A 26,625-nucleotide genomic window follows, 5' to 3' on the forward strand; every position below is an offset into this window, starting at 1 on the left:
AACTTCAAGCACAGTACTTGCCAGGCAAGGAAAACACGCTGGCAGACAACCTAAGCAGAAATATGACAGATCCACATGAACGGAAGTTGCATCCTCAAGTTTTTACAGAGATAATTCAAGCATGGGGAAGGCCAGACAGACATAGATCTCTTTGCTTCCCACAAAAATCACCAATTGACAAAATTCTGCTCAAGGACTTTCCATCCACAGGCCTGGAGAGTGGACGCTCTCTCTTTCAGTTGGACAACAATGACAGTTTATGCCTTTTCACCTCTTCCTCTGCTGCCAAAAGTTCTATTAAAAACCAGAGCAGACAGACCAAAGATGATTCTCATTGCTCCAGACTGGCCAAGACAGCACTGGTATCCACTCCTGAGGAGCCTGACGCATTCCCCTCCATGGACCCTACCTCTAATGCCTCTTCTTCTGACTCAGCACAGCTTCAAAACTCTTCACAGTCAGCTGAAAACACTCAATCTGGCCGCATGGAAGATTCCTTAACATCACAACAGACCCTACTCTCCAAGGAGGTGCAGGATATCATTTTGGAGGCCAGAAGGCCGTTTATTAGAATAGCTTACTCCGCAAAATGGAAACGGTTTTGTGCCTGGAATGAGAAAAAGGGCCAGAATCTTGGAAAACTGAATTTACCTCAAATATTACAATATCTAGCTGAGCTGCTAAGCAGTGGACTTTCATTCTCCTCCATCAAAATCCATGCCTCAGCCATTTCTGCAGAATACAACACTGATCCACCTTTATTCTCTCACCCCCTCTTAAGACAGTTCCTCAGAGGGGCAAAGAATATAAAACTCCCAAGGAAACAACCAATACCTGCTTGGGATCTCAATTTCATTCTAGAAAAGCTGACCTTGCCTCCTTTTGAGCCAGCTGCCTCAACAGATTTGCAATATTTGTCCTGGAAAACAGCTTTCCTTCTGGCTATTACCTCAGCTCGTAGGGTCTCAGAACTACAAGCCCTCATGGCTGTGCAGCCTTTTATCATCTTCCATCAGGACAGAGTTTCCTTACGAACCAACCCGTCCTTTATGCCAAAGGTGGTATCCAGGGTAGCTTTGAATCAGGCTATACACTTACCTACCTTTTACCCTAATCCTCATAACAAAGGGGAGAGACTACTACATTCCTTGGACATCCACAGACAGCTGAGTTATTATTTGGACAGAACAAAGCCTTTCAAAAAATCAGAACAGCTCTTTGTGTCCTATGCTATAGGAGCTCAAGGGAAGCCAATTTCCAAACAGACAATCTCAAAATGGATAGCCCACTGCATACACTTTTGTTACTCTTTTCTTGGTAAAACTGTACCTGCAGGCATCAGAACTCACTCCACAAGGGCCACAGCTACCTCTGCAGCTTTCCTCAGAGGAGTTCCTACCAAAGAGATTTTGGAAGCAGCCACTTGGAGTTCTGTGCATACCTTCTCCAAGCACTATCACCTACCATTATACTCCAAAACTAGAGCAGGCTTTGCCACTGCAGTCTTGCAGGGCATTCTGGCTCCTCCTAGTTCCACCTAGTGCCTACCACCCCTTTCTTAGCTTTGGGATTCTACCCATCTGTTATGACTGCAGCTGTATACACGATGAACATAGTACAGTTTTGTACCTACCATAAATGTAGATGTTTGAGTGCTAATACAGCTGCAGTCCAGGTTTCCCTCCCTCCTTCCCCTCTTGGGACAGGCCTATTGGCTAACACCTCCTCATACAACCTCATTGGGGTATTCTTTTATGGTGTATTTGCTTACAACTACTGTATTTTGATTATATTGCATTGCTTTATTACACAAATTTATGTATTGCCTTCCTTCTGGGGGCACCTGACATCTGGGGCAAGAAAAACTGAAGAAAATGGCGTCGGCTGGTTCTTTTATACCCCTGGCGCACTGACGTCAGGGAAGAAGCGACAACAACCAACGCCAGACCTAGACTTTGGAATTCGGCTGACTGAGGACCCGCCTGACGGCAGGAGAATACATCTGTTAAGACTGCAGCTGTATTAGCACTCGAACATCTACATTTATGGTAGGTACAAAACTGTACTTTTGTGCATGTGTGTGTGTGTGTGTGTGTGTGTGTGTGTGTGTGTGTGTGTGTGTGTGTGTGTGTGTGTGTGTGTGTGTGTGTATGTATATATATATATATCTATATATATCTATATATATATATATATATATATATATATATATATATATATATATATACACACACACATATATATACACACACACACACACATATATATATATATATATATATATATATATATATATATATATATATATATATATATGTATGTTATACATGCATGCATAATTTGAGAAATGTGTCTCAATACAAGTTGCTCTGAAAAGGGGCTTGACTGGTGCGCATGTGTAATACGGCACATCATTCAGCTGTAGTATAACATATGCAATATCAAACAAAAAAAGAAGTTACGTACTCACCATAACGTTCCATCTGAGTAGCTAGACTTCATTCTTCTGCACATATGGGTATTCGGATCCGAGCCGGCAAAACTTTTACAAGCATCAGCTCCGAGATCCAAGCTCCTCCCCTACCTATAATACATCACTTCCTCCTGACTAACCCCAGATTGAGTTTGCTGTCACTAACTATCAACTTAACCCACAATCCAAACAGGATAAAAGCTGAATAGTGAGGGGGATCGAGGGAGGGAAGGTGCAGAAGAATGAAGTCTAACTACTCAAATGGAACGTTATGGTGAGTACATAACTTCTTTATCTGAAGTAGTTAACTTCATTCTTTCTGCACATATGGGACAGAGTCCCCAGCTACTAGTATTCCTGGGAGGCCCTTATGGAAGGATATTTCAAATCTAATTTATAATGAGAGATAAATGTATGCGAATTGGCCCACGTGGCTACCGCACAGATATCATCTAAAGGTACTTTTGACCAGAAAGCTGCAGAAGTGGCCACTGATCTAGTGGAATGAGCCTTCAGTAAAACAGGAGGAGATAAGCCTTTGTCCTTGTATACTTGTGCAATACAATGAGTGATTCACCTTGCCAAGGACACTGTCGAAACTGCTTTGCCCAAACATGGTTTTGAAAACGAGACAAACAGTTGATCAGACTTTCGGTAGGGTTTAGTCCTATGAAGGTAAAAATGAAGCTGTCTATGGACATCCAATAAATGGAGTCTATATTCTCCTTTATTTTGGAAATTTGGGAAGAAGACTGGCAAATTTATAGATTGGTTAATATTGGCTGCTGAGGACACCTTGGGAAGGAAGGAGGGGTTTGTACGCAGCAAAACCCTGTCCTTGTGAAAAATCAAATAGGGGGCACGGAGGATAAGGCCTGTAACTCTGAAACCCTTTTAGCTGAGGTAATGGCAACCGGGAATGCCGTCTTCCAAGACAAGAATTTCATAGGGACTGAACCGGCAAGTTCGAAAGGAGGAGAGGTCAATGCTTGAAGGACTAAAGTCAGATCCCAGGGAGGAACTGTCTCTTTAACTGGAGGTCGCAAGAGAAAGGTGCCCTTCAGGAACGCTTTATATAATTTGGCAGGGGCCAGAGCAACCTTATTTTCGCCTACATGGAAATTAGAGATGGCAGTCAGTTGAACCTTGATGGTGGTAGAACTTGCGCCCGATTGAAAGAGACCAGCCAAAAAATCTAAAACGACTGGAATGGAGGCTGTACAAGGCTTCTGATTGCATTGATAGGCCCAAATGGAAAAACGTCTCCACTTGCTACTGTAGAGTTTCCTAGTGGAGGCTTTGAGAGATGCTACCAGAATGTTCTTAACAGGGGATGAAAGTCCGGGAGTCCTGATGATCATGGGAACTGGAGCAGCCACGCCGTCAGCTTGAGACTGTCCAGGTTGGGCAGGGGCAAGCCCGACGGATGAGCAAGTAGATCCGGGCATGGATCTAGAGTCCATGGAGGAGCCAAAGGGTGAGACCATAGGAAGGGAAACCACACTTGGCGAGGCCAGAAGGGAGCTATGAAAATGACTTTGCATTGCAACCGGCAAGCTTTCTGAAGGAACTTCGGTATCAGAGGTAATGGGGGATAAGCATAAAGTAACCCGGGAGGCCAAGCATGGACTAGAGCGTCCCTTGAGACATCCCCTGGAGGGGGGGATCAGAGCGAAGAAGTTGCTGCACTTCGTGTTGAAAGGAGACGCGAAGAGGTCGCAGCAAGTTTGACCCCATACAAGGAAGATTCTCTTCGCCACAGATGGATTTAGAGACCACTCGTAAGGTAGAAGGATTGCCCAGCTTAGACTGTCCGCTAAAATGTTGGAGCGTCCCGGGATATGCGTTGCTATCAGAAACCGGTTGGTAGATATGGCCCACTCCCAAACTCTCATGGCCTCGCGACAAAGAGAGTAGGATCGGGTCCCTCCCTGCTTGCTGATATACCAGACTACCGACATGTTTGTCTGATTGAATGGCCACTGTCCCTGGAGGTAGGACAGGATTGAAGGCTTTCAATGCTAAAAGCACTGCCCTCATCTCCAGGACAATGATGTGTAGCTTGGTCTCTAGTAGGGACCACGTGGATTGGACTGTTCTTCCCAGGAAGTGCCCCCCCACCCGAGCTGGGAGGCGTCCGTGGTCACCATGGCTTGGGCCGGCGGGGCTAGAAAGCTGCATCCCACAAGTATGTCTGATGACTGAAGCCACCACTGGAGTGACATTCTGCATGTCTGGTTGATTCGGATTTGGAAAGTTATCGGGAAGTCTAGCCAGGACCATTGAACTGCTAGATTCCACTGAAGGGTTCTCATTTGAAAACGTGCAAGAGGGAGAATGGAAATGGAGGCTGCCATCGAATCCAAAGCCCTGAGAACATCACCTGCTGTGACTACAGAGTGCTCTGAGATAGCTGACACATGGAGTCTGAGATTTTCTATCCTTTCCAGGGTGAGAAAGATCTTTGACTGAATAGTATCCAACCATGCCCTGCGGAAGTCTATGACCTGAACAGGAGCCAGGTGGGACTTGTTGAGGTTGATCGTGATGCCTAACTTGTAAGCCAGACTGAGAAAGTAGTGTAGGGCCTGGCACAAGAGATGGTGGATGCAGGGAAGAGCCAGTCGTCTAGGTAGGGGAATACCTGAATGCCCTGAAGTCTCAGGTGAGCCGCTACGACTGCCATTACCTTGGTGAACACCCTGGGGGCTGTGGTGAGACCAAAGGGTAGGGCTCTGAATTGAAAGTGACCGGCTCCTAGCCGGAAGCGCAGAAACCTCCTGGTGCTTCTGTGGACCTTGATATGATAGTAAAAGTCCTGGAGGTCTAACGAGCACATCCAATCGCATTCTCTTAGAAATGGAAGAATGGACTGTAGAGTGACCATCCGGAATTTTTGTTTCTCTACCGACAGGTTGAGGATAGACAGGTCTAGTATGGGCCTGAGGTCCCCCGTCTTCTTTGGCACTAAAAAGACCCTGGAGTAGATGCCTGATCCGGACTGGTTGGGGGGGACCGGTTCGATGGCTCATTTTTGTAACAGTTTTGAAACCTGTAAAGCTGCGGCCTCCCTGTGATCGGGTGGAACATCTGGGAGGCGTTCTGGAGTTATGGGAGATGATATGAAAGGGATAGAATAGCCTCTGGATATGATGTTTAACACACAGCAGTCTGTAGTAATGGACTCCCATGCTTCCGGATGTAAGGAGAATCTTCCCCCGACTGCCTCCAGAGTAGAGCAGTTGGGCAACCCCTCAGGGTTGCTGTGCAGGCCTGTCAGAAAAGGGTTCCCTAGACCCGAAGTTTCTGGGACCCTCTCTGTCTCTGGGATGGCGTCGGTCTTGTCCCCATCTGCCTCTGGGGGACAAATACTCCTGAGTGTTCCAGAACCGTCCTTCTCACTCTGGGTGAGCATGTCGCGTACTGTCTTCCCAAAGAGGGATGATCCATCGAAAGGGGTGTTAATAAAAGACGCCTTAAAGGGGTCCGCAAATTGACACAGTCTGATCCAGGCATGTCGCCTCAAGGCAATGCCTGTACCAGCAGCTCTAGCAGCTCCCTCCGTAGCATGGGAGAGGAGACGCACAGATGTATCTGTCACTGATTTCAGTGTAGTCATCTTTGCAGTAAAGGACTGCTTGTCCTACTGTGACAGAGACTCCAGGGGCGACTCAGTTAGTTCCGTTATAAGATCACGCTGCAGTCGGGTAACATGTGCCAAGTAATTCAGCGCACGGATAGAAAAGGTCACTGATGAGTACATATGCTTCCCGAAACAATCCGTCGACCTGGACTCCTTGTCTGGTGGATGGACCGAGGAACTCTCCTGTGCCAGTTCCTTCTTTGTGGCAGCTGCAACCACCAAAGCATCCACAGGGGCTCCTTTGGACCATGCCTGCCTATCTGACGACGGGGAAAGAATTTTGTCCGGTCTTTTGGGTATAGGCTCCACGGTGTCAGGATCCTTCCATGCCCTATTGGTGATGAGGTCCACCAAAGGGTCGGCTGGTGGGGAAAAACCCAGGAAGTAGATGGGCCTGCGCCAAAGGCCACCAGAAACACGGACTCATTCGTAGAGGGTTTGGGGGCTGACGAACCTCCTCTTTGGCAGAGGATCTCCATAATGTCTCCGAAGGAGACATCCTCAGGAGGTGATCTGGGGGAACCCTCTCCTTCATGTAAGTCCGAATCAGTGGTAATGGACTCAGGGGAGTCCAAGTGCCTCCTTTTACACTTGCGTTTACGAGGTTCCTCTTCAGTGGAACTTTCTGAAGAGGACTCGTAAGCCTCCAGGGGTTCCCTGAGGGGAACAACCTGGGGTTGCTTTGGCACGGACTGTCCCTGAGACAGGGTGAGGGGAGCAGAATCTGAAAACAGGGAGGTCTGGGTAGGATCCGAATAGGTGAGCTGTGGTCTCAACCCCTGGGAGAGAACCCTTTCCACTGCCCCGAATGCCGATGGAGAGCCCATCTCCGTAACCTGTAAGGTTGAGGCCCTCCCCGGGTCCGAAGCAGGGATCGGAGCCAAAGGCAGTGTAGTCTGAGCAGCAAGGATGGGATCTGAAAGAGAATGACCTCGACCCTCGGGTCCGACTCCCTGACCACGGCCCTGAGAGTCTCCTGGATCCGAAATCGGATCCGAGGAACTCAAGGTGATGGCCGGCGTCGAGGAAACAAGAACTGTCGGTGCCGGATCGGGGAAGGAGAGATTGGGTGAAATAGAGTTGTAGAAGGACCCTCTCCAATAGGAGAGGGACCTGGTAAGACCCCCATCTGAATCAGATTCTAGATGAACCTCCTCATCATCCTGTCTATGTCAAGGTCGGAGACACTCCGAGTTAACCTTGAAGAAGAAGCGACCGAAGTGGGTCTTGGCTGGATCTGAGGGGAGTGCCTCAGCTCCGAGGGCTCCATCGGCTCCAGTGAGAAATGGGGAGAGCGGAGCCGAGGAGAACGGGACCTGGGGACTTCAGAAGAGAGGCTGGAGAAAGACTCCCTGTCGGGGGATCTTTTTCTGGGCCTGTCCCTCTCTCTGTGGCACTTCTCCCTCTCTCTCTTGTCCTTACCTTTCTGGGAAGAATCTGAGGCTGCAGGATGAGCGGGAGGTTGAGTCCCTGCCTGCAAGAAGTCATTGGCTGGAGCGGAGACCGAGGCAGACTCTAGGGCAGAAGCTGTCAGCAGACCCTTGGCCACAAGCTTAGCCCGACGGTCTTTCAAGGTCCTGGGGTTAAAACCCGCACAAATGTAGCAGGAGGCTGACAAATGGGAGACCCCTAAACAAAGAACACACAGAGTGTGGCCATCGGCTGGTGAGAGCTTGTGACCACACTCTGTGCATTTTTTAAAAAGAACTTTAGGCTGTTCAGCCATAAGGGCGGAACAGTAACTAAACCCTAAGGCCCAAAACGAAAGGTGCAAAACCAAACTGAGAACCAGAAAGGATGAGGAATCAGGAACCAATTCTTAAAAGTATCAGGAATTTATTGTAGAGTCACTCGAACCACAAGGTAAACCAAAACACAGATAATCCACTCCACATTAACGTTGTTCGAAAAAATTACGTTTTCGTCACAATAAACGGACTTCATCAGATGATACCATTACCACCAACCATGTCCTTTTATAATACATTCAATTTAATTATTCAATTAATGTGTTTTTAATTAATTTAAAAAGTTCTCTTTAGGACTAATTTGTCATTAGTTTTTCTTATGAATTCAGTTTTTATTTCTTATGTTCCCTATTTGTTCCCCACCATAATGCATTTAAAAATAAACTTTTAATATACACTTTTTATTATTTTAAAAACAGTTTAAAACCTTTTAAATTAAGTTGTGTCTGATAAAAACCATTATAATACATGTTTTACATGCCATCTAGTGTCCATTTCATATATTGCAACCATTAAATACATAAAAAAGCTCAAATATTCCCAATGTATAGCCAAAATAGCTGAATATTCCACAGAATCTTTGTTTCTAGTTCATATAATTTATCCCCTATTTTCACAAACCCCTCCAAACAAAACATCACTTTTAAAAAATGTTTGATAAGATTAAACATACGAAAAATTGGGCCCAGGTACATAAGTAAAAAACTTTGTTAAAAAATATTTGTTGAAATTATTTATAATTTAGCTGCTCTTAATTTTAAAATTGGTATTATACTAGTATATTCATTTAACCCTGGGGGGTTATAGGCTTCTAATGTCATTTGCCACCACAATTCTCTATATTCTAACCTTTCTTCCCAGGGTCCCCCCTCTTATGTCTCTTTCTGTATGATCTAATACACAGAAACTAAAAGTAGCTTGAGCACATTCCTTACTATGCTTGTATAAAGCATTAGTTTCCTTACAATTCTTTATGTCATTAAGGTGCTCGTAAATTCTCCTTTTTAGTTTCCTTTCAGTTTTCCCTATGTAGAAAGATTGGCATTTTTTACATGTTGCCAAATAAACTAGTCCTGAGGAGTCACAATTGTAGAAATACCTATCATTAACAATAGTTTTCCTTCTACTACTTATATCAATGGTGTTTGTATTGGATATATAGTTACATTGGACACATCTACCACATTTATAAGTGCCTTTTCTCCTTCTGTCCTGTGAATTTCGGGAATTTTTACTTTCTAAAAGATTTCTTATACTTAAACTCTAAGGCCCACACACACATATAACAAGGGATGGGGACTAGGCGGGAACTAAAACTACCAACAAGCTACACAGAAAAAAACTTTTTTTTTCCTTTTTTTTTTTTTTTTTTTTTAAACACGTTGACCAGTTGACCAGAGAACATGTACACACACACCAACTGCACTAAAAAGAGAAAAACAAGAGAAACCTTACCACCTTCGCTTAGAGCTCAAGAGACCACGATGCTAACTCTTAGAGCTGCAAACGAGATCTGAGGTTAGTCAGGAGGAAGTGATGTTTTATAAGTAGGGGAGGAGCTTGGAGCTGATGCCTGTAAAAGTTTTGCCGGCTCGGATCCGAATACCCATATGTGCAGAAAGAATGAAGTTAACTACTTCAGATCTGTGTTTTAAAGACTTTCCTGCCTTAACACTTCACTTAACAGTATGCATTTTGACAAAAGAAGCAAAAATCACTACAAATACTGTGGTTAAATGTTACTGTGCTATTCAACTGTTAACTGCATATAATGAAGAGAAGAGTCAAGGAAGGCATGACCGTCATTAAAACAAAAAAAGCTCTCTCACATAAACATCCATGCTGTAAAAATAAAAGTTATGTATTTACCATTACAGATGTTTAGGAGACTGCTATCTCTAGGACTTGAGAATGGCATGCCTCTGGCAACTTTGCACCTAAAACTTTCCCAAGCCACTTAACTCCTACCCACTTTTTTCCCTTAAATCTGCGTGCAGAAATCCCTCCTCTCCAAATCTGTTAGCCTGCAGAGGACAAGAAAAGAAGAAACTAAGGAAAGTCACAAGCTTCAAAATGGCAAGGAGGAGGAAGTGGGTGGGTTCATTGAGGAAGCTGGACCAGAAGCTAGACACATCTAGCCTTACTTTAACTTCTTCACTTACAAATATGTCAGGGATGGTCCTTCTTCCTCTACCTGTACGACAAAGTCCAAAACATAATTTGTTGGATGGGTTACTGCAAAAGTCATCTCAAAAGACAGCATCGTCAGAAGAATATGAAATGTAGACATCTGATGTACAAATGTCTCACACGGGTAAAGGAAAAACTAAGACCTGTTCAAAAAGAGGACTAGAACACCCAGAGTTAAAGGAACAGGCTCCAGTTTACATTATGCTAAATGTTACAACAAGACTACTGTGGTCAGTGGGGATATATATGTATATAAAAAATGTCATATAAATATATAGTCATATATAGTACCCCTGGATGAAGAGTGAGAAATACAGCAAAAACTTGCATTCTGGGAAGGGAGGTGAGAGCGACAGTCAACCTAAAAGCAGTATGCTGTCGAGCCTCAGAAAAAACTAAGCCTAATGTGCGTCAAGGTATAAAGCCAGCAAGTGAGTACCTCAAGAATGAAAAGGACTTTAGAAGTTATGTCCTTACCATAACTTGGCATCTGTGTTGTCCATTTTCATTCTTCCTCACAAATGGGTCTAGGATGCTTGAATTCGACTCTGCGAGAAACTGAAGACTTCGGATCCAATTCTCGAGCTCCTCCCTCTACCCATAATGCTCTATCCTGGCCCCAACTCCTCAGATCGAGTTTGCTGCCTAATAGAAACCAATATAAGAAAAAAGCTTGAGGCTCAAACCAGGAACTTAAAGGTTCCAATACGATCTGAAAGATGTTTCTAGGAGTAACAGGGCCGGGGGATAGATGGGAGGGAAGGTGAGGAAGAATGAAAATGGACAACACAGATGCTAAGTTATGATAAGTACATCACTTCTAAATCTGATGTTGTCCTTTTCATTCTTCCTCACAAATGGGTAAGAGTCCCCAGCTACGTAGCTCTCGGGAGGCCCTTATGGAAGGACATGCTGAAGCACTGTCGAATCAAAGGAAGCTTTGCTTCTGGAAACAATGTCTAATTTATAATGTGTAACAGAGGTATGAGATTTTGACCAAGTGGCTGCAGCGCAGATATCGTCAATGGAAGTTCTCGATGAAAAAGCAGATGAAGTAGATATAGATCTAGTGGTGTGAGCTCTAGGAGGTTGAGGCAATTCTAATCCTTTTGAGACTAAATCAACGAAATGCAATCAGTAATCCATTTGGCCAGAGTAAAATTAGAAACTGCCTTACCCAAGCAGTTAGGGGAAAAGGATGCAAACAGCTGATCAGACTTCTTGAACTGTTTTGTTCTGTGAGGATAAAAATGTAACTGTCTGTGTACATCAAGAAGGTGAAGCATGTATTCACCCTTATTTGTAAAGTTTGGAAAGAAAACTGGTAATTATATGGACTGATTAATGTTAGTCTTCCTCAACTCTTTAGGAAGAAAGGACCGGTTGTTTGTAGAGACACCCTGTCCTTATGACAAATAATGTAAGGAGGCTTAGCTGATAGGGCCAGAAGCTCAAATTCTTTTTGCTGAAGTGATAGCTAATAAAATGACCATTTTCCAAGAAAGAAACTTCATATCGCAATTGTCCTCCAGTTCACGGGGTTTCTGAGTTAAACCCTGAAGGACCACAGTAAGAACCCAAGGAGGATAGGGGCCCTTTACTGGGGGGGGGGGGGTCTAAGAAGGAAAACTCCCTTCATGATGGCTTTGTATAATCTGGATGAGGCCAGAGAGATGGATTTGATTCTAGTTTGGAAGCTGGAGATGGCTGCCAAATGAAATTTAATAGTAGAAAAAGTTGCCTTTTCATTATAAAGAGTAGCAAGACAAAAAAGAATGGCTGAAGTAGGTGCTGAAAAGGGTCAATATTCTGGTTGGAAGCAGAAACAGAAAATATTTTCCATTTGCTTCTGTAGGCTTTTTGGTGGAGGCCTTCTGGGAGGCCAAGATAATATCACGAATAGAGGAAGCAAGCCAAGATAATATCACGACAGGGGAAGCAAGCCTGGACAGTATGGCTATTACTGGAAGTGGAGAAACCATGCAGTTAACTTGAGGGCATGGAGATTGAGATGTTGAATTCCTGATAGATGAGAGAAGAGATCCTGAATGGGTTCCAGTATCCATGGAGGATATTTCATCAAGTAGACCAGAGGAAGGGGAACCACAGTTTTCCAGGCCAGAAGGGGGCAATGAGGATGACTGAGCTCTTCAGACTGTTTGCTTTCTGTAAGAACTTTGGAATCACAGGAAGAGGAGGGTAAGCGTAGAGGAGACCCAAGGGTGAATTGTGAATCAGAGCATCTCTCGGTGACTACCCTGGAGGGAGGATCAGAGCAAAATACTTGCTGCATTTGTTGTTCAGGGGCAAGGCAAGGCTAGCCCCAGCGTCTGAAGATCATGTTCGCTACTAATTGACTGAGAGACCACTCTTCAGGAATCAGAATGGATCTGCTGAGTCTGTCTGCCAGCACAAAGGTTTTCCTCAGTATGTGCATTACAATGAGAAAGCAGTCTGAAGAGATCACCCATTCCTAAAGCCTCATGGCCTCTCTGCACAATGGGTAGGAACGGGTTCATCCTTGTTTGCTGATGTTTTAGATGACTGACATGTTGTCTGTGTGAACAGCAATAGTCTCCAAAGGGAGAACTTCCTGAAAGCCTTGCAACACTAGAAGGACTGCTCATCTCTAAGACACTGATATGCAACTTGGTCTCCAAGGGGGAACACTTGCCTTGGACCATCTTTCCGAGGAAATGCCCCCTAATCCAGCTGGGAAGCATCCGTGGTCAGTGTGGTGACTGGGGTTAAAAGGGAGAATGACATGCCCAGAAACAGGTCATTTGACTGGATCCACCAGTGAACATGATGTTTGCAGACTGCAGTGAGTCTTATGGGAAAGGACAGGAACTGGTAAAGTATGGACCATTGTACCGCCAAGGTCCACTGAAATGTTCACATAAAGAATCTTGCTAGAGGAACTAGAAGAATGGCAGCTGATATCAACCCAAGAAGCTTGTAGTACTAGCTTTGCTGGAAAGGACAGATGAGACAGTATTGCCCATACCTGATCTCTCAGTGATGCGATGCGATGAAGAGGTAAGGAAGCTACTCGAGTCGTAGTATTCAACTGAGTTCCTATGAATTTCAGGGTCTTTATGGGGACCACGTTCAATTTGGCTTGGTTTATTGAGATACCTAAAGTGCAGGAAATCTGGAGCAAGTAATCCCTGGCTTGTAGAAGTTGATGCTTGGATGGGGAAGTGAGGAGACAATCATCGAGACATGGAATCACCCGGTGTCTTTCGAGTCTCAAGTGAGCTGCCACTCCTGCCATGTGCTTGGTGAACACCCTGGGGGCTCTGATGAGACCAAAAGGCAGTACTCTGAAATGGAAGTGATTGTCTCCCAGCTGAAAGCGTAGATATCTCCTGGATCACCTGTTTATTTTGATGTGATAGTACGCATCCTGGAAATCTATAGAGCATAACCAGTCATCCTTGTGCAGCAGAGGCAGGATGGACTGAACTGTAACCATTTGGAACCTCATCTTCATTACATAATGATTCAAGTTACTTAGATCCAAAACAGGTCTTAGGTCCCTGGTCTTCTTTGGCACTTAAAAGAAGCTGCAGTAAGTTCTTAATCCTATCTGTTCATGAGGGACCTCCTGGATGACTTTTTTGCAGCAACTTTCGAACTTCCTGAGCTGCATCTTCCATCTGATTGGGTGGAATGTCGGGAAGTTTCTTCCTTTGGACAGGAAGAGGAAGGTATAATTCTTAGCACCCATGAATTTCTTGTAATACTTGTCCAGGCATCTGGGTGCAAGGAAAAACTACCCTGACTACCTCCAGAGACAGAGTCGGGTAATACTTCAGAAGCATGAAAGGGCCTATCTGAAGAGGTGTCTCTGAAGCCCTGATTCTGCAGACACATTCTGCCTCTGGGGTGATCCCACCCAGTGAAACCTCCTTCTTTGCCACTGGAGGAAGTGTCACCGCACAAATCTTGGAAAGGTCCCCTGAGATTTCTGCAACCACAACCAGAACAAAGAAGAGCCATTGAATGGGGGCATTAACAAGTTATGTCTTAAAGGGTCCTACAGTCACATAGACTCATCCAGCATGTCTCCTAATGGTTATGCCTGCACTGTCAGCTTGTGAGGTGCCCTCGGCTGTATGGGAGATCAACCTCATTGAAGCATTAGAAATGGACAAAACAGTGGCCAGTTATGGAGAAACCTTCTTGAGATCCTCCGCAGACCTGGACTCTGAGAGACAGTTTGAAAGTTCCTTTGTCAAATCTTTTTGCAGACAAGTGAAGTGTACCAGACAGTTCATGGACCTCAGTGTAAACGTAGCTGAGGCATACACACACTTTCTGAATCTGTCCATTGCTCTGGACTTCCTGCTTGTTGAATGGACAGAGGAGCTTAGTTCAAATAGCTCCTTCTGAGTGGCTGCTGCCACAACTATGGCATCAACCGTGATTCCCTTGAGCCAGTCAGAAGGAAGGACTAAAAACTTATCCAGATGCTTAGGGATAGGCTTGACAGTGTCCAGTTCCTTCTAAGCCCAGTGGGAGACCAGGTCAATAAGTTCATCCGTGGGGGGGGGGGGGTTCACCCAAGACGTAGATGGTCCAATGCCAAAAGCCTCCAGAAACACCGATTCCTCAGGAGAAGGAGGTTGGGAAGACCAGCCAGGGTGGTGATCGTGGGGAGGGGGGATACTGCTCCCTCATCAAAATCAGTGTCTTCCGTGAGAGACTCCATAGGCAAGTTTACATGTCTCCTCTTACACACACTCTTCTGAAGGACCTCTTTCAATAACTCTCCTAAACACCCCAAGGTGGAAAGGAGAAATCCCTCTGGGGAACATGTATGGTGGTTTCTCGGAACTGGATGACCCTGTGGAGCAGGTATGATGGGCTTAGAGCTCGGACCCAATGAGGGGCACTGGTTAGGATCTGATGCAAGAGAGGAAAGTGTTCTGTGCAAAGAGAAGACCCTTTCTACCACCTGGAAGGGTGACAAACCCAAGAAACCTCTTCTCCCTTCTTCGGAGCCGAAGATACTAAAGGCAGGAGGTTGGGGCCATCCCTGGATCCGAGTCTTACAGGGGAAAAGTAGATCCGAGGGGAAGGGATGGATCCGACAAAGTCGAAGCCAAACCCAAACCCTCAGACTTGGCACAGACATCATGGACCTGAAACCTGCTCTGGTCTGAGGGAATCAGAGCAGGACTGGTCAGGGACACCAGAGTCCAGGAGGGAAGTTTCCTCAGATCCGACCCAGAACCTCTCAGCGATCTCGTATCCTGGGACTCCAAAGCCATGCATCAGATCAGAGAGGCAGAAAGGATTGGCTGAGCAGGTGCACTCATGGATCTGAGAGGGGATGGAGCTGGCAGGACCCCCATCTGGTTCTGAGTCCAGAGAAATCTCTGCATCATCCAGTCCACATCTGCTTCTCTGTCAGACTCCTCAAAGATCTGGATGATGCTGTAGATGCTGGCCTGGAATGATTCCTTGGCATTTGGAACAGTTGTGAAGCCAGAGCTGGAGAGACAGGCTTCAAAAAAACTCTGTCATATCCTCTCTGCTGGTTGGTTCCTAGAGTTTAGGATCCCAGAAGGAGGCGGACAGCAAAGGAGAGCTCACAGTAGAGGCTGAACCAGTCAGATGCGAGGGATTCTCTGGATCTGAGGGTGGCCTGAACGACTTCAGATATGAAGAGATCGGATCCAAGACCTTCAGTAACTTCTCTGACAGTTACAAGGAAGCTATCAGAGATTTAGGAAGACAATTTCCTTGACTCCGAGGCAACTTGCAATGCTTTGTATGTGGTTTGAGCCCCACTAGAAGCTGGCAGTAAGCCTTTAAGGATTAATTTGTTTTGTCTATCAGAGAGTACTCTAGGACTGAAAGTGGTACAACCAGTGCATGGAGAATCGAGATGGGCAGCTCCCAAACAATATATGCACTTCTTGTGGGCATCAGAGTTGGGGATCTTATGCCCACAAGAAGTGCACTTCTTGAAACCTGTAGGTTTCTCAGACATCTTCAGAAAAAAATTAGTAAACCTTAAAAAGAAAAAGGGTTATAGAACTACTGTAACCTGAGATAAAAAGGTTAAGTAAACAGTAAGACACACTTTTTTGTATCTACACAAAAACATACATATATCTCTCTATCTATAGACAGATAGGGAAAAAAAGTACAGTTGTGTACACTTACCATAAATGTAGATGTTCGAGTGTATTCACTGTTGCAGTCATCACATTTGGGTTATCTACTTACAGGTACCCCTCAGCCAGCCTGAATTCCAGAGTCTTGGATTCCTGCCTCAGATGCTGTCTCTTCTTCCATGACGTCAGGGGTATAAAACATACAGCCGACGCCATTACGTCAGTTTTTCTTGCCCCAGATGTCAGGTGCCCCAACAATGGGAAGCAATTATATGTTATGGTACACCTCCATCAAAAAGCAAATACACCAGAAAGCTTAAATACACCAAACAAGAAGGAAAGGTAGAGCCAAGAGAAGTCAGGGGGCTGGAGGGAAGGTAACCAGGACTGCAACAGTGAATACACTCAAACATCTACATTTGCGTGTCAACATGTTGAAAATCACTGGCTCCAGTTTCCATTCATGTGGGTCCATGAGATTTCTGCTTAGTTCATCTGCCAGAGTATTCAGCTTTCCTGGCAGGAATTGAACTTGTAGTTGTATTTGGTAGGTCAAGGCTGTGTTCCACAATGCCATGGCTAGTCTGCATAGGGGGTAGGAATGTGTATCCCTCTGCTTGTTTATGTACCACATAACTGTCGTGTTGTCTGTCTATCATTAACTGCCCTGGATGAAGGTAGTCCTTGAAGGCTAACAGTGCATTCTGTACAGCTAGCACCTCTTTCTGACAGATATGAAGGTGCATTTGACTTGGGCTCCATTTGCCCTAAATGCACTTCCTTGCCAGATGAGCCCCCAAGCATAGTCTGATGAGTCTGTAGTTAAGGTTTGGGTGGCAGGGGGTGGAGTGAATGGCAGTCCCTTGTTTTGGTGGCAGGTCTCTGCCCACCATAGGAACTCTAGTTGCAGGCAAGGTATGATAGGAATCATTGTTTCCAGGCTGTGAACATGTTGACTCCATAAACATTTTAAGTACCACTGAAGTTTCCTCATATGCAGTCTTGCATATGGAATTAGAAGAATGCAGGAGGCCATGAACCTCAAGGCTTGCAGAATTTGCCTTGCAGACAACAGGGTTTTTGTGGCCACCTGTTTGAAGTAAGTTACCAAATGAATTTGCTTTTCTGGCGTAAGGTAAGCCATCTGGGCAGTTGTATTCAAGCTTGCACCCATTAATGTAATTTTTTGAGAGGGTACCAGTTGTGATTTCTTTTCGTTTATGGTGTACCCTAGACAAGTTAGAACCCTTTTTACAAACGCCAGATGCTTTAGAAGAATGTCCTTGTTTTCTGCCTGAATTAGACAATCGTCCAGGTATGGATGTATTTGAATACTTCTTTGCCTGCAAAATGCAATTACTGGAGCCAGGCACTTTGTGAAGACCCTGGGTGCAGTAGATAAGCCAAAGGGCAGTGCAGAGGATTGGTAATGTAAGTAGCCTGCTTTGAAGCGGAGGTATCTTCTGTAAGATTCCCTGATTGGGATATGCAGGTAAGCTTCTTTTAAGTCTAGACTTACCAACCAGACATCTTTGCCTAGCATAGGGAGTAACTGTTGAAGAGTCATCATCTTGAATTTTGGATTGTCCAGAAATGTGTTTAGAGTAGATAAGTCCAGAATTGGTAGCCATGATTTGTCTTTTCTGGGTACCAGGAAAAGTCTTGAATAGAAACCTTGTCCCTTTTCCTCTTCTGGTTCTGGGTGAATAGCCCCCATGTTCACGAGGGACAGTACTTGTTTCTGGGCCTCTGCCCACTGATTTCAGGGCAGGTCTGGCCATCCGTTTGGGACTGGCAACGTATGGAAACGAAATCTGTATCCCTGGGATACTACATTTAAAACCCATTTGTCCTGGGTTAAAAGTTGCCAGTTCCTTGCATGAAGTGCCAGTTTTACCCCCAAAGGGGTGGCTAAAAGATAAGAGCTTGGTGAGTGTAGAGGGAAGTCATTGAGACTGCTTACCATAGGGAGGTGCCTTGTTGTTTCCAGATTTGGAGGTGGAGGCACCCCATTGTTTTGTTCTAAAAGTCCCTTGTGACTGAAACTTGGAGTCTTTGGAATGTCTGGGTTTGACTTGAGTGGCTCTCGAAGGAACTGGAAAGGACCAGTTCTTAGTAGGCCAGTGCCTACTAAATCTTGGAGGTTGTACTTGTAAGAAATCTTTTACAGTTTGCATAGATTTAGCTTTATCTTCCATCTTTTTTAAAACTTCTTCAGCCTTATTACCAAAGAGACGGTCCTGTTGTAAAGGAGCATCCAACAATTTTGATTTAACATGAGCAGGCAGAGTTTGCTTTTTGAGCCAAGCATGCCTTCTTAGCACTGACCCAGTTACAGCAGCCCTGCAAGAGGCCTCTAAAGAATCAAAACCAAATTGCAAAGTATGTTTTCCAACCTGTTCAGCTGAATGCAATAAATGCTGTAAATCTTTATTTTCCACACAGTCAGACATTAACATAATTTTCTGTTTAAGTAGTCCCATGATATGCTGTTGATATTTAAGCATATGAAATTGACCGTTTAAAGCCCTGATTGCCAAGGTTGCAGAAGTGTAAACTGTAAACCTTACCCCATCTATCCAGCACCCTGGAATCTCTGTCAGAAGGGGTAGGATTTTTAGAAGTTGAGGCCTTAATGCCCTTGGGACCCTGAGAAATGGTTTCAGGATCTGCAGTAGGATTTTTGAAAAGAAATTTGTGGGAGTCAGGAACCCTGTAGTACCTGTCTGGCTTACAAGGAGCCGGAGGCAGAGAATCAGGAGCCATACTAGATTCTGAAAAAACATCATCAACAATGTCTAGAACAGGAGGTATAGCCAAAGGCCTATGCTGAGGAAGAAGAGGAAAATCCCTAAGTCTCTTTTTAGATTTAGAGAAATCTTGACTTTCCCAGTGGAAATGTTTCCTTAAGGTACGTAAAGTTTCCTCAAAAGAAAAATCCTCAGGGGGAGAAGCAGAAGGAATGGAATCTTCTGCATCAGAATCCTCATAAGTAGGTATAGACAAATCCTGTTCATTAGAAAAGTCAGAAGAAATAGAATCCTGTTCAGAAGATTCATAATCAATGTCTTGCCTGGGCCTCTTAGGAGGAGGGGGTTGGCTACCCCTGATCAGAGTAATTAAATCTTCAGCCATTTTTGATCATTTGTTTTTTAGGCATAGGGGCCTGCAGATGTGGCCCAGCAGTCAGTTTTTTAGACATAGATTTTGGCCTTAGTTTTGAAGACGGCGTTGGTCTAATATACAAATCTTAGGCCTGAAAACACCCTCTGAAGCCGGTGCCTGCACAGTGGCGCTGGACCCATCTAAGGTAGAGACATCCACGGGTTCCATAATTGATGCATCTTGCGGCTTACCAGACTCCGAATGCGTCTCAGTAGAGGCCTGCAAATCAGAAGTAGCGGGTATCAGGGGCTGCGAAAGCGCCTCACTGAGTACCGGCGAACTGACGACTGGCTTAGGAGAAGCGTCGTCGTCAGCTTTGGACCTCGATGGCCTGTCACTGTCTTTTTCTTTGCGTTTTTTAGGTGTTCCGGTAGTTGGATTGCTAACTGTCAACATTTCTGGATAATTAAATAGTGAGCCAAAATATTTAGAAGCAAAAATATACTGACGTTTAATAGTGTGTTGATTAAATTTAACACAAAACTGACAGCAAGGTACTTTGTGATCAGGGCCTAGGCAAGAAATACAGTACAAATGAAAATCCTTATGAGGTATTTGCTACCCGCAAGCGATTATTAACTTTTACTGACATCGGTAAGGAGCAAGAAAAAAGTTTCCCCAATGGGGTACTTAGCTTTTAGTTGAAGACTTCGGTTCTGAAACTCTAAAACGAAAATGTCAGGAGTCGGCCGACCGGTACTTGAAAACTGCTTCTGCTTTGGGCACCGCGTGGCAAGAAAGACTGATGTAATGGCATCATCTACATGTTTTATATCCCTGACGACCTGACATCACGGAAGAAGGGACAGCAACCGATGCAGGACCCAAGACTTTGTTAATCAGGCCGACTGAGGGCAACCTGACAGTAGATTACCGAAATGTAATGACTGCAACAGTGAAACACGAAGAACATCAGGGCAGATATCAGACACATCCAAAACCTTATTAACCCAGAAAAAAAGGTATGTCATGTTCCCTGACTATACAAAATAGCCTGCACAATGTATTAACAATAAAACAAGGACCATCCTCAATGAAAAAGTTGGGGACCAGGATAAAAGATTATCCAAGGATCAGGTGCTACAAGCAGCAAAAGGACTGCACCACAGAAGGTGAACCGAAAGTAAGCTATCCCAAAAAAATGCAGTAACAACCTATTAGCAATACAATACAATATCATTTGACCCTAAACTGAATCTAACTAGGTCACAACTGATCAGTTCCCATGACAGAAACAGAGTGGCTGATATGCAGCTATGTGGTAAAAGCATCATAACATGTAGGCAACAAAGTGTCCAGTAAGTTTCAAGAACTGCCAAGAAAGAAGAAGAAAGTGGAGAAAAATATCAAACATATGCATAAATACATCAAGCCAATATGAAATTTCATACGATATTAACAGGCAGGGATTGAAGGCCTACTTGCTGGCTGTAGAAAGGTATACTACAATAGAGGCAGAAAATATTAATCTAAAACCACATGCTGTGATAGTACAGGTGAGACCAGACAAAATTAATACAAGTTCTCAGGCTCCCAAAGGATAGCAATAATAGTGTCCTCTAGTGAGTGATGGGATTTTCGTCTACTATTATAACAATGTTTAGGACTCTTTCAATCCTTTCCCCTGTGTCTAGGACTCTCAGCATCCAGGAAAGCAGCAAATATGTTGTTCCAGAGACTAGCATCTTTGAGATCTGGGTCATGAACTACTGGCTCCAACTGAAAACCTCACCAGTCAGACAAAGCCTGACTCTAAAACGTCACCTCAACACTCTCAAACATGATGCCAAAAGATTCTGGTACCTATAAGCTCAACTCCAAGACAAGCTTAGTGTTAACAGTCCACCTCCAAAATCATGTCCAGAGAGAATGACCTCCTAGATGCAAAGCCGCTCCACACCAAAGGAAGGCATTAATAGTATACACACCAAATCCTGGGTCAAGGAATCATTCAACACCAAATACCTCAATATCAAAGATAATATGGAAAGAATGGCTCAAGAGGAATCCTGCATCTGACCAAACACTGGAGGCGAAAAGGAAGAAGAAACAGACTGATTTAATGCCAATGGACAAAAGACAACTGACAAGGAAGCCAGAATGGGCTGGTGAGACAGTCCAAACAGAAATGTTCTGTCCACCTCAGAACAAGAATAAACTTGTTCCTGAATGGTACAGGCCAATGTCAACATCTGCACATTTCCCTAGGTTGCTCAAAAAGAATAATAAAATTGACCATAACTGACACTGAATCCAGAAATGGACTGATAATAAGGTCAAACAGTGAACTATTTCCATTCAACTGGATGCAAAAAATGAAAAGCATCTCAGATACAAACATCAGCCTCTTCACATTTAAGAAAAATTACATATTTCTTAAGAAAGAAAAGTATTTAGGAGATAATAAAAAAAAACATTCCTAAACATAGTAATAAAGAGTCTCAGAACCAAACCATCACAGGAAAACAAATGACACTACAGTGTCCAAAAAGCAAATGGATATGACAACTGACAGCAGCGAGAACTGGGCAGGTGGGTACATCAAACAGAAATCAAGTTCCTTACACTCAGAATAAAATACTGGGAGCCCAGTGCAAGTCACGCAACGATGAACCTATGAAGAGGCAAGAAAATGTGGCTTTGTTGGCTTGCTCACTCTAGGAAGGAGGTGTTTCTGCCTTCAAATAAGACATGTTGCAAATGATGGAGATATGTCATAAATTGAGGGTCACACTGCCAGTAAACTATGGCTGGGGGGGGGGGGGCAATGGATCTAACAGACATTATATAGTTATGCACATGATGTCACTAGCTCCATCCACTTAATACCCAAAAAACAGCCGGCATGCAGTACCATTGTATGTGATGCTACAAGCTGCTTCACTCTACTTCCCATGCCCAACCCATTACTAGTGTGTGTATGCACATGATGTCACTAAGCTCCATCCACTTAAGTAATACCCAAAAAATAGGGTCACACTGCCAGTAAACTATGGCTGGGGGGGGGGGGGGGCACTCTTCAAGAAAAATCTTGATGATTGGATGGGAAATAGGAAATTCACTCCGGGGATCACTTCTGTGGCTCTGCTTGACAGGGGCACAGGAAAATAATTTTCTTGGGTGGCGAAAACCAGGGTACCTTTTTAGGCTAGGCTTATATAGGCCCTAGGGCCAATAGCCTAGTATCTACCTATGAATATCTACAAATTTAATAAAGCAAACAAAATGCATGCTGAAGAAAAACAAATATAAAAGAAACTTTGGTATGCTCTAAAAATTGCAAGCAAAGTTCTAAACAGACTGAAACAAGACTACCACTGGCATAGTAGCCCACAGAAGGACACATGCATATTCAAGTAATACACAGTTATGTCACTCATATGCATGGACTCACTATTGACCTTTTGAATCAGCTTGGGGTCCCAATCTCTAATGTATTCATTGAACCAGTGACTTGGTCAGTCATTCAACCACGTAACAGTTAATTTGCATTATTCATATTCTCCTGAAATTGGTTGTGCTTCTTGCAAGAACCTTCAGGTGGTCACTTGAGAGATTTAAATCTGCACACCCATATTTTTATGTTTCTATTCAAAACACATATTAACAAGATCATCAAGGTCCTTAACAACTTGCTCCAGCAGGATCTTGATTTGATTACTCCAGTGCAAATTCATCCAGTTCAACTATACTCCCCCCCCCCCCCCCGAGAGCTATGGTTTGATCAAGCTCTAAAATCTCTGGAGTCCCCTACTTTAGCAGGATTTTAAAAAGTGTTAAAAACTCATTTTTTAAGCTGGCTTACTACTAAGGGATTTTTTTTTATTTTTATAATGTTAAATTTATGACTGTGTGTTATACACTGTATTTACCATTATTTATTGATTTTTAAAGTGCCTAACTTGCCTGAATACACAGACACGGGCACACAAGCAATTCCCAAGGACTGAAAATGGATTTCTGACCAAAACACTCATTCAAACACTTGCATATATCTGGTAAAACTGCTGAAAGTTCACATTTTAAGTCTAACATATGATACCAAAGCCTAGAAGGCTTAGAAGGAATAGAAACTGGGTCCAGTTTTGCCTGCCACAATGCAAAGGTACAAAGCGCAAACTCCAAAAAGCTGCAAAGTGTGTTTCAATGAAACAGCAGAACAGTTAAGTCCAATATAGAGCACCTCAGTGTGTTAAAAAAAAAAATCTCACCACGCTAAATGCATGGTCGCTCAGTTCAACACTCTAAATGCATGGATAATTAGTTCATTTTCGTGGAAAAAGAAAAATCTGACTAAGTTGTCCTAGGCACCCAACCGCTTGCATCTTGGACTTGACTGTTTTTAGTCTTTCAGTTACCACACAAGAACAGTTGCATTACTTTTGGTACCTATTACCCTCAGAAGAGGGGTAGGCAAAAACAGCCTCCAGCACTTGGGAATTTGTTAATCAGATAAACTGGGTAAGAATGTACAACTCATTTCTTGTAAATCTAGCTATTCTCATTAAACTGTAGAGTTCTAAATCTGTACGATGAGTGATCAGTGAGTGACTATGTATACTTAGAGTTCATGATCAGTACACAAAGGAAATTAGAGTTAAAAAAAGTAAATAATGAGGACAGGAAAAGAATATTATACTTTTAAAGGCAAGTGTACAACATCAAACATGCTTATCAGGTGAAACAGTGGAGACAGCAGGTGAAACAGTGGAGACAGCAAGCATACCAGCAATGCGGGAAGATCCAACAGCATTTCCTTCTTCAGCATCACCATCGCTGCCATGCCACAGAACGTGTACCCACCGTGAGCTTCCATTCCAGGAATACCACCAATGCCACCTTCCCAGTTCTGACAGCTAATATGGATAAATGCAACAACCATTAAGTGCAATTTCATTGCATACACACACATGCATTTTTCCAAAGTGCAAAGAAATGCAATGACGTTTTACAAAATGACCACCACAGACTGCTGGAAATGGATAGAAGTCCCATAATTCAAAACAAAAAAAAACAAAAAAACAAAACAGCATTCTGAATCATATGCATTGGTCTTACATGACTAAGCCACAAGATGCAACAGATTTCACATTAGACCTCACAGCCAGGGTAGAGGTGCATCAGATACTGCACAGTTTCTAAAAATCAGCCCTAATTAGGCCATTTGACTAGTCAAATGGAGTCTTTCTAGTAGATTTAAAATACAATTACCATGGTTAAAAGCTGTATTTAGCCTAACCAGAAATGTAGTCAAATTTCCCACCACTGTAACCCAAGCAGCAAGTTCACGAACAATAAAGTAAAGAAACTGCACTGAAAGAAGAACTATACTTCACAAGCCTGCACTAAACAAAACTGAATGAAAGAAACTGCAATGCAAGGAAGACTACACCTCACAAAACTATGCACTAATGCTGAAACTGAAAGCAGACTGTACTAAAATGTCAATACGCAACCTTATGTGAAATCAGTGCTCCAGACGTCTTTGTAATCCAGGTTTGACTTCCTCAACTTCCATTTGCCTATTAAGTGAATCTGAGCAAGTCACTTAACCAGACAGTGCTCTTGGGCAATAGCAAAAATTGGGCTAGACTCCTTAATGGTCTCCTGGACCACATGTATAATAACTACCTATAAACCTAATGGTAGGTAGTAAACCTCAATGAACTATGCATGCATTAGAATGTACAAAGATGTCTCATCTTTATGGTTTAAACACACAGAGGTAGCTACCAGAAAAAGATCGATTTTACATTGAGTTACTTAAGGTAATAAACTCCAGTGTACATCACTGAAAACCATCACTTAGCTGTTGGTGAGGCAGCATTTACCCTGTTGGTGAGGCAGCATTTACCCATTACTGTTAGAATTTAAACTATGCTGACACTGACAAAAAATCCTTCCATGTCCATGGTCAAGCAATGACTATTAGTGTCATACTCACCGAAAAAGCTAAAAACTTTAAATAAATACCAAGGATTCTTTCAGTCTTTCAGAATATGAACACCCAAATGCAGTAAACTTTGAAAGTAGCCACTACACTTAAAAAAGAAACATTTCACTTAGCTTATTTGTGTGTCCATAACAACCCTATTAACTAAGAAAGTAATCAAATGACAGGTTCAAAAATATGAAAAGGAAACAGTTTAGGACCAGATTTACTTGAAGTAAATGTGACAAGTTTTTATACTACAAGACTGCTTTGATGCAGTAAAAATTAAGAATGAAATACACAAGTCAAATGTTAAGTGAAAGCAACTTAACTAGCAGGGTTTATATTTCTTGATACACAAGGAGTCTTGTTAGCTTGAATTCCCTCTTGGATGCAGAGCCTTTTGTTGCTGCATGAAAATGGTTACCATCCTAATTCCCTTGATTTAGCATTCATTAGAAAACAGAGGAACTATCTTGTCATCTCAGTATCCGGTCTCCATTAGACTGCAGATCACATTCACCCAATATCCCAGTGCCAGCACCCAGTCTCCATTAGACTGCAGATCACATTCACCCAATGCCAGCGCACAGTCTCCCTTAGACTGCAGATCACATTCACCCAATATCCAAGTGCCAGCACCCGGTCTCCATTAGACTGCAGATCACATTCACCCAATATCCCAGTGCCAGCACAGAGTCTCCATTAGACTGCAGACCACATTCACCCAATGCCAGCATACAGTCTCCATTAGACTGCAGATCACATTCACCCAATGCCAGCGAACAGTCTCCATTAGATTGCAGATCACATTCACCCAATATCCCAATGCCAGCACACAGTCTCCATTAGACTGCAGATCACATTCACCCAATATCCCAATGCCAACGCACAGTCTCCAAATCCACTGGCCTTCAGCCCCTGGACCACTTTATTGGTTCACTGGTACATTTCTGCTCAGACTGTAGCTGGAACTGCACATCAGCAGGTCAAAAGATAACATCTGGATATCTATATATGCCTTTCTCACTGCCTCTATGAACACACAGTGGATGGCCCTTTTCAATACCTCGCCATTTCCAAAGCAAAAGTGTTATACACTGATGATGCCGGTACAATATATGCCCATTTTATCTAAAGTGTCAGGATGCCCATCATCAATCCAGTTTAGAGCATGAAAGCTGTTTCTCCACTAGTCTCCAGAACAGGTTCATCCAAGCACTGATCTCCTTCTGTACCCTCCCATCACAGTAAGTCAGGGCACTAACTATGACGCTTCAACACTATCTTTCAAAATTTGGCCTTCAATGGTTTCCAGGTACTACAAAAAGAAGTTCTGCCTT

The 26,625-nt window shown here is 43.6% G+C and overlaps 1 protein-coding gene across 1 annotated transcript in view; it reads right to left on the reverse strand.

The window, feature by feature from the left end:
- The window catches only part of LOC122804334 (protein farnesyltransferase subunit beta-like), a 968,002-nt gene that overhangs the window by 376,584 nt on the left and 564,793 nt on the right, over positions 1 to 26,625 (reverse strand). Inside the window, exon 8 of the mRNA XM_044074139.1 lies at positions 24,077 to 24,206. Coding sequence (XP_043930074.1) covers positions 24,077 to 24,206 — 130 coding nt within the window. The remainder of the gene's footprint in view (positions 1 to 24,076; positions 24,207 to 26,625) is intronic.

Source organism: Protopterus annectens, chromosome 6.part0, assembly GCF_019279795.1.
Source record: "Protopterus annectens isolate FY-2018-M chromosome 6.part0, PAN1.0, whole genome shotgun sequence".
NCBI classification, from domain to species: domain Eukaryota; kingdom Metazoa; phylum Chordata; order Ceratodontiformes; family Protopteridae; genus Protopterus; species Protopterus annectens.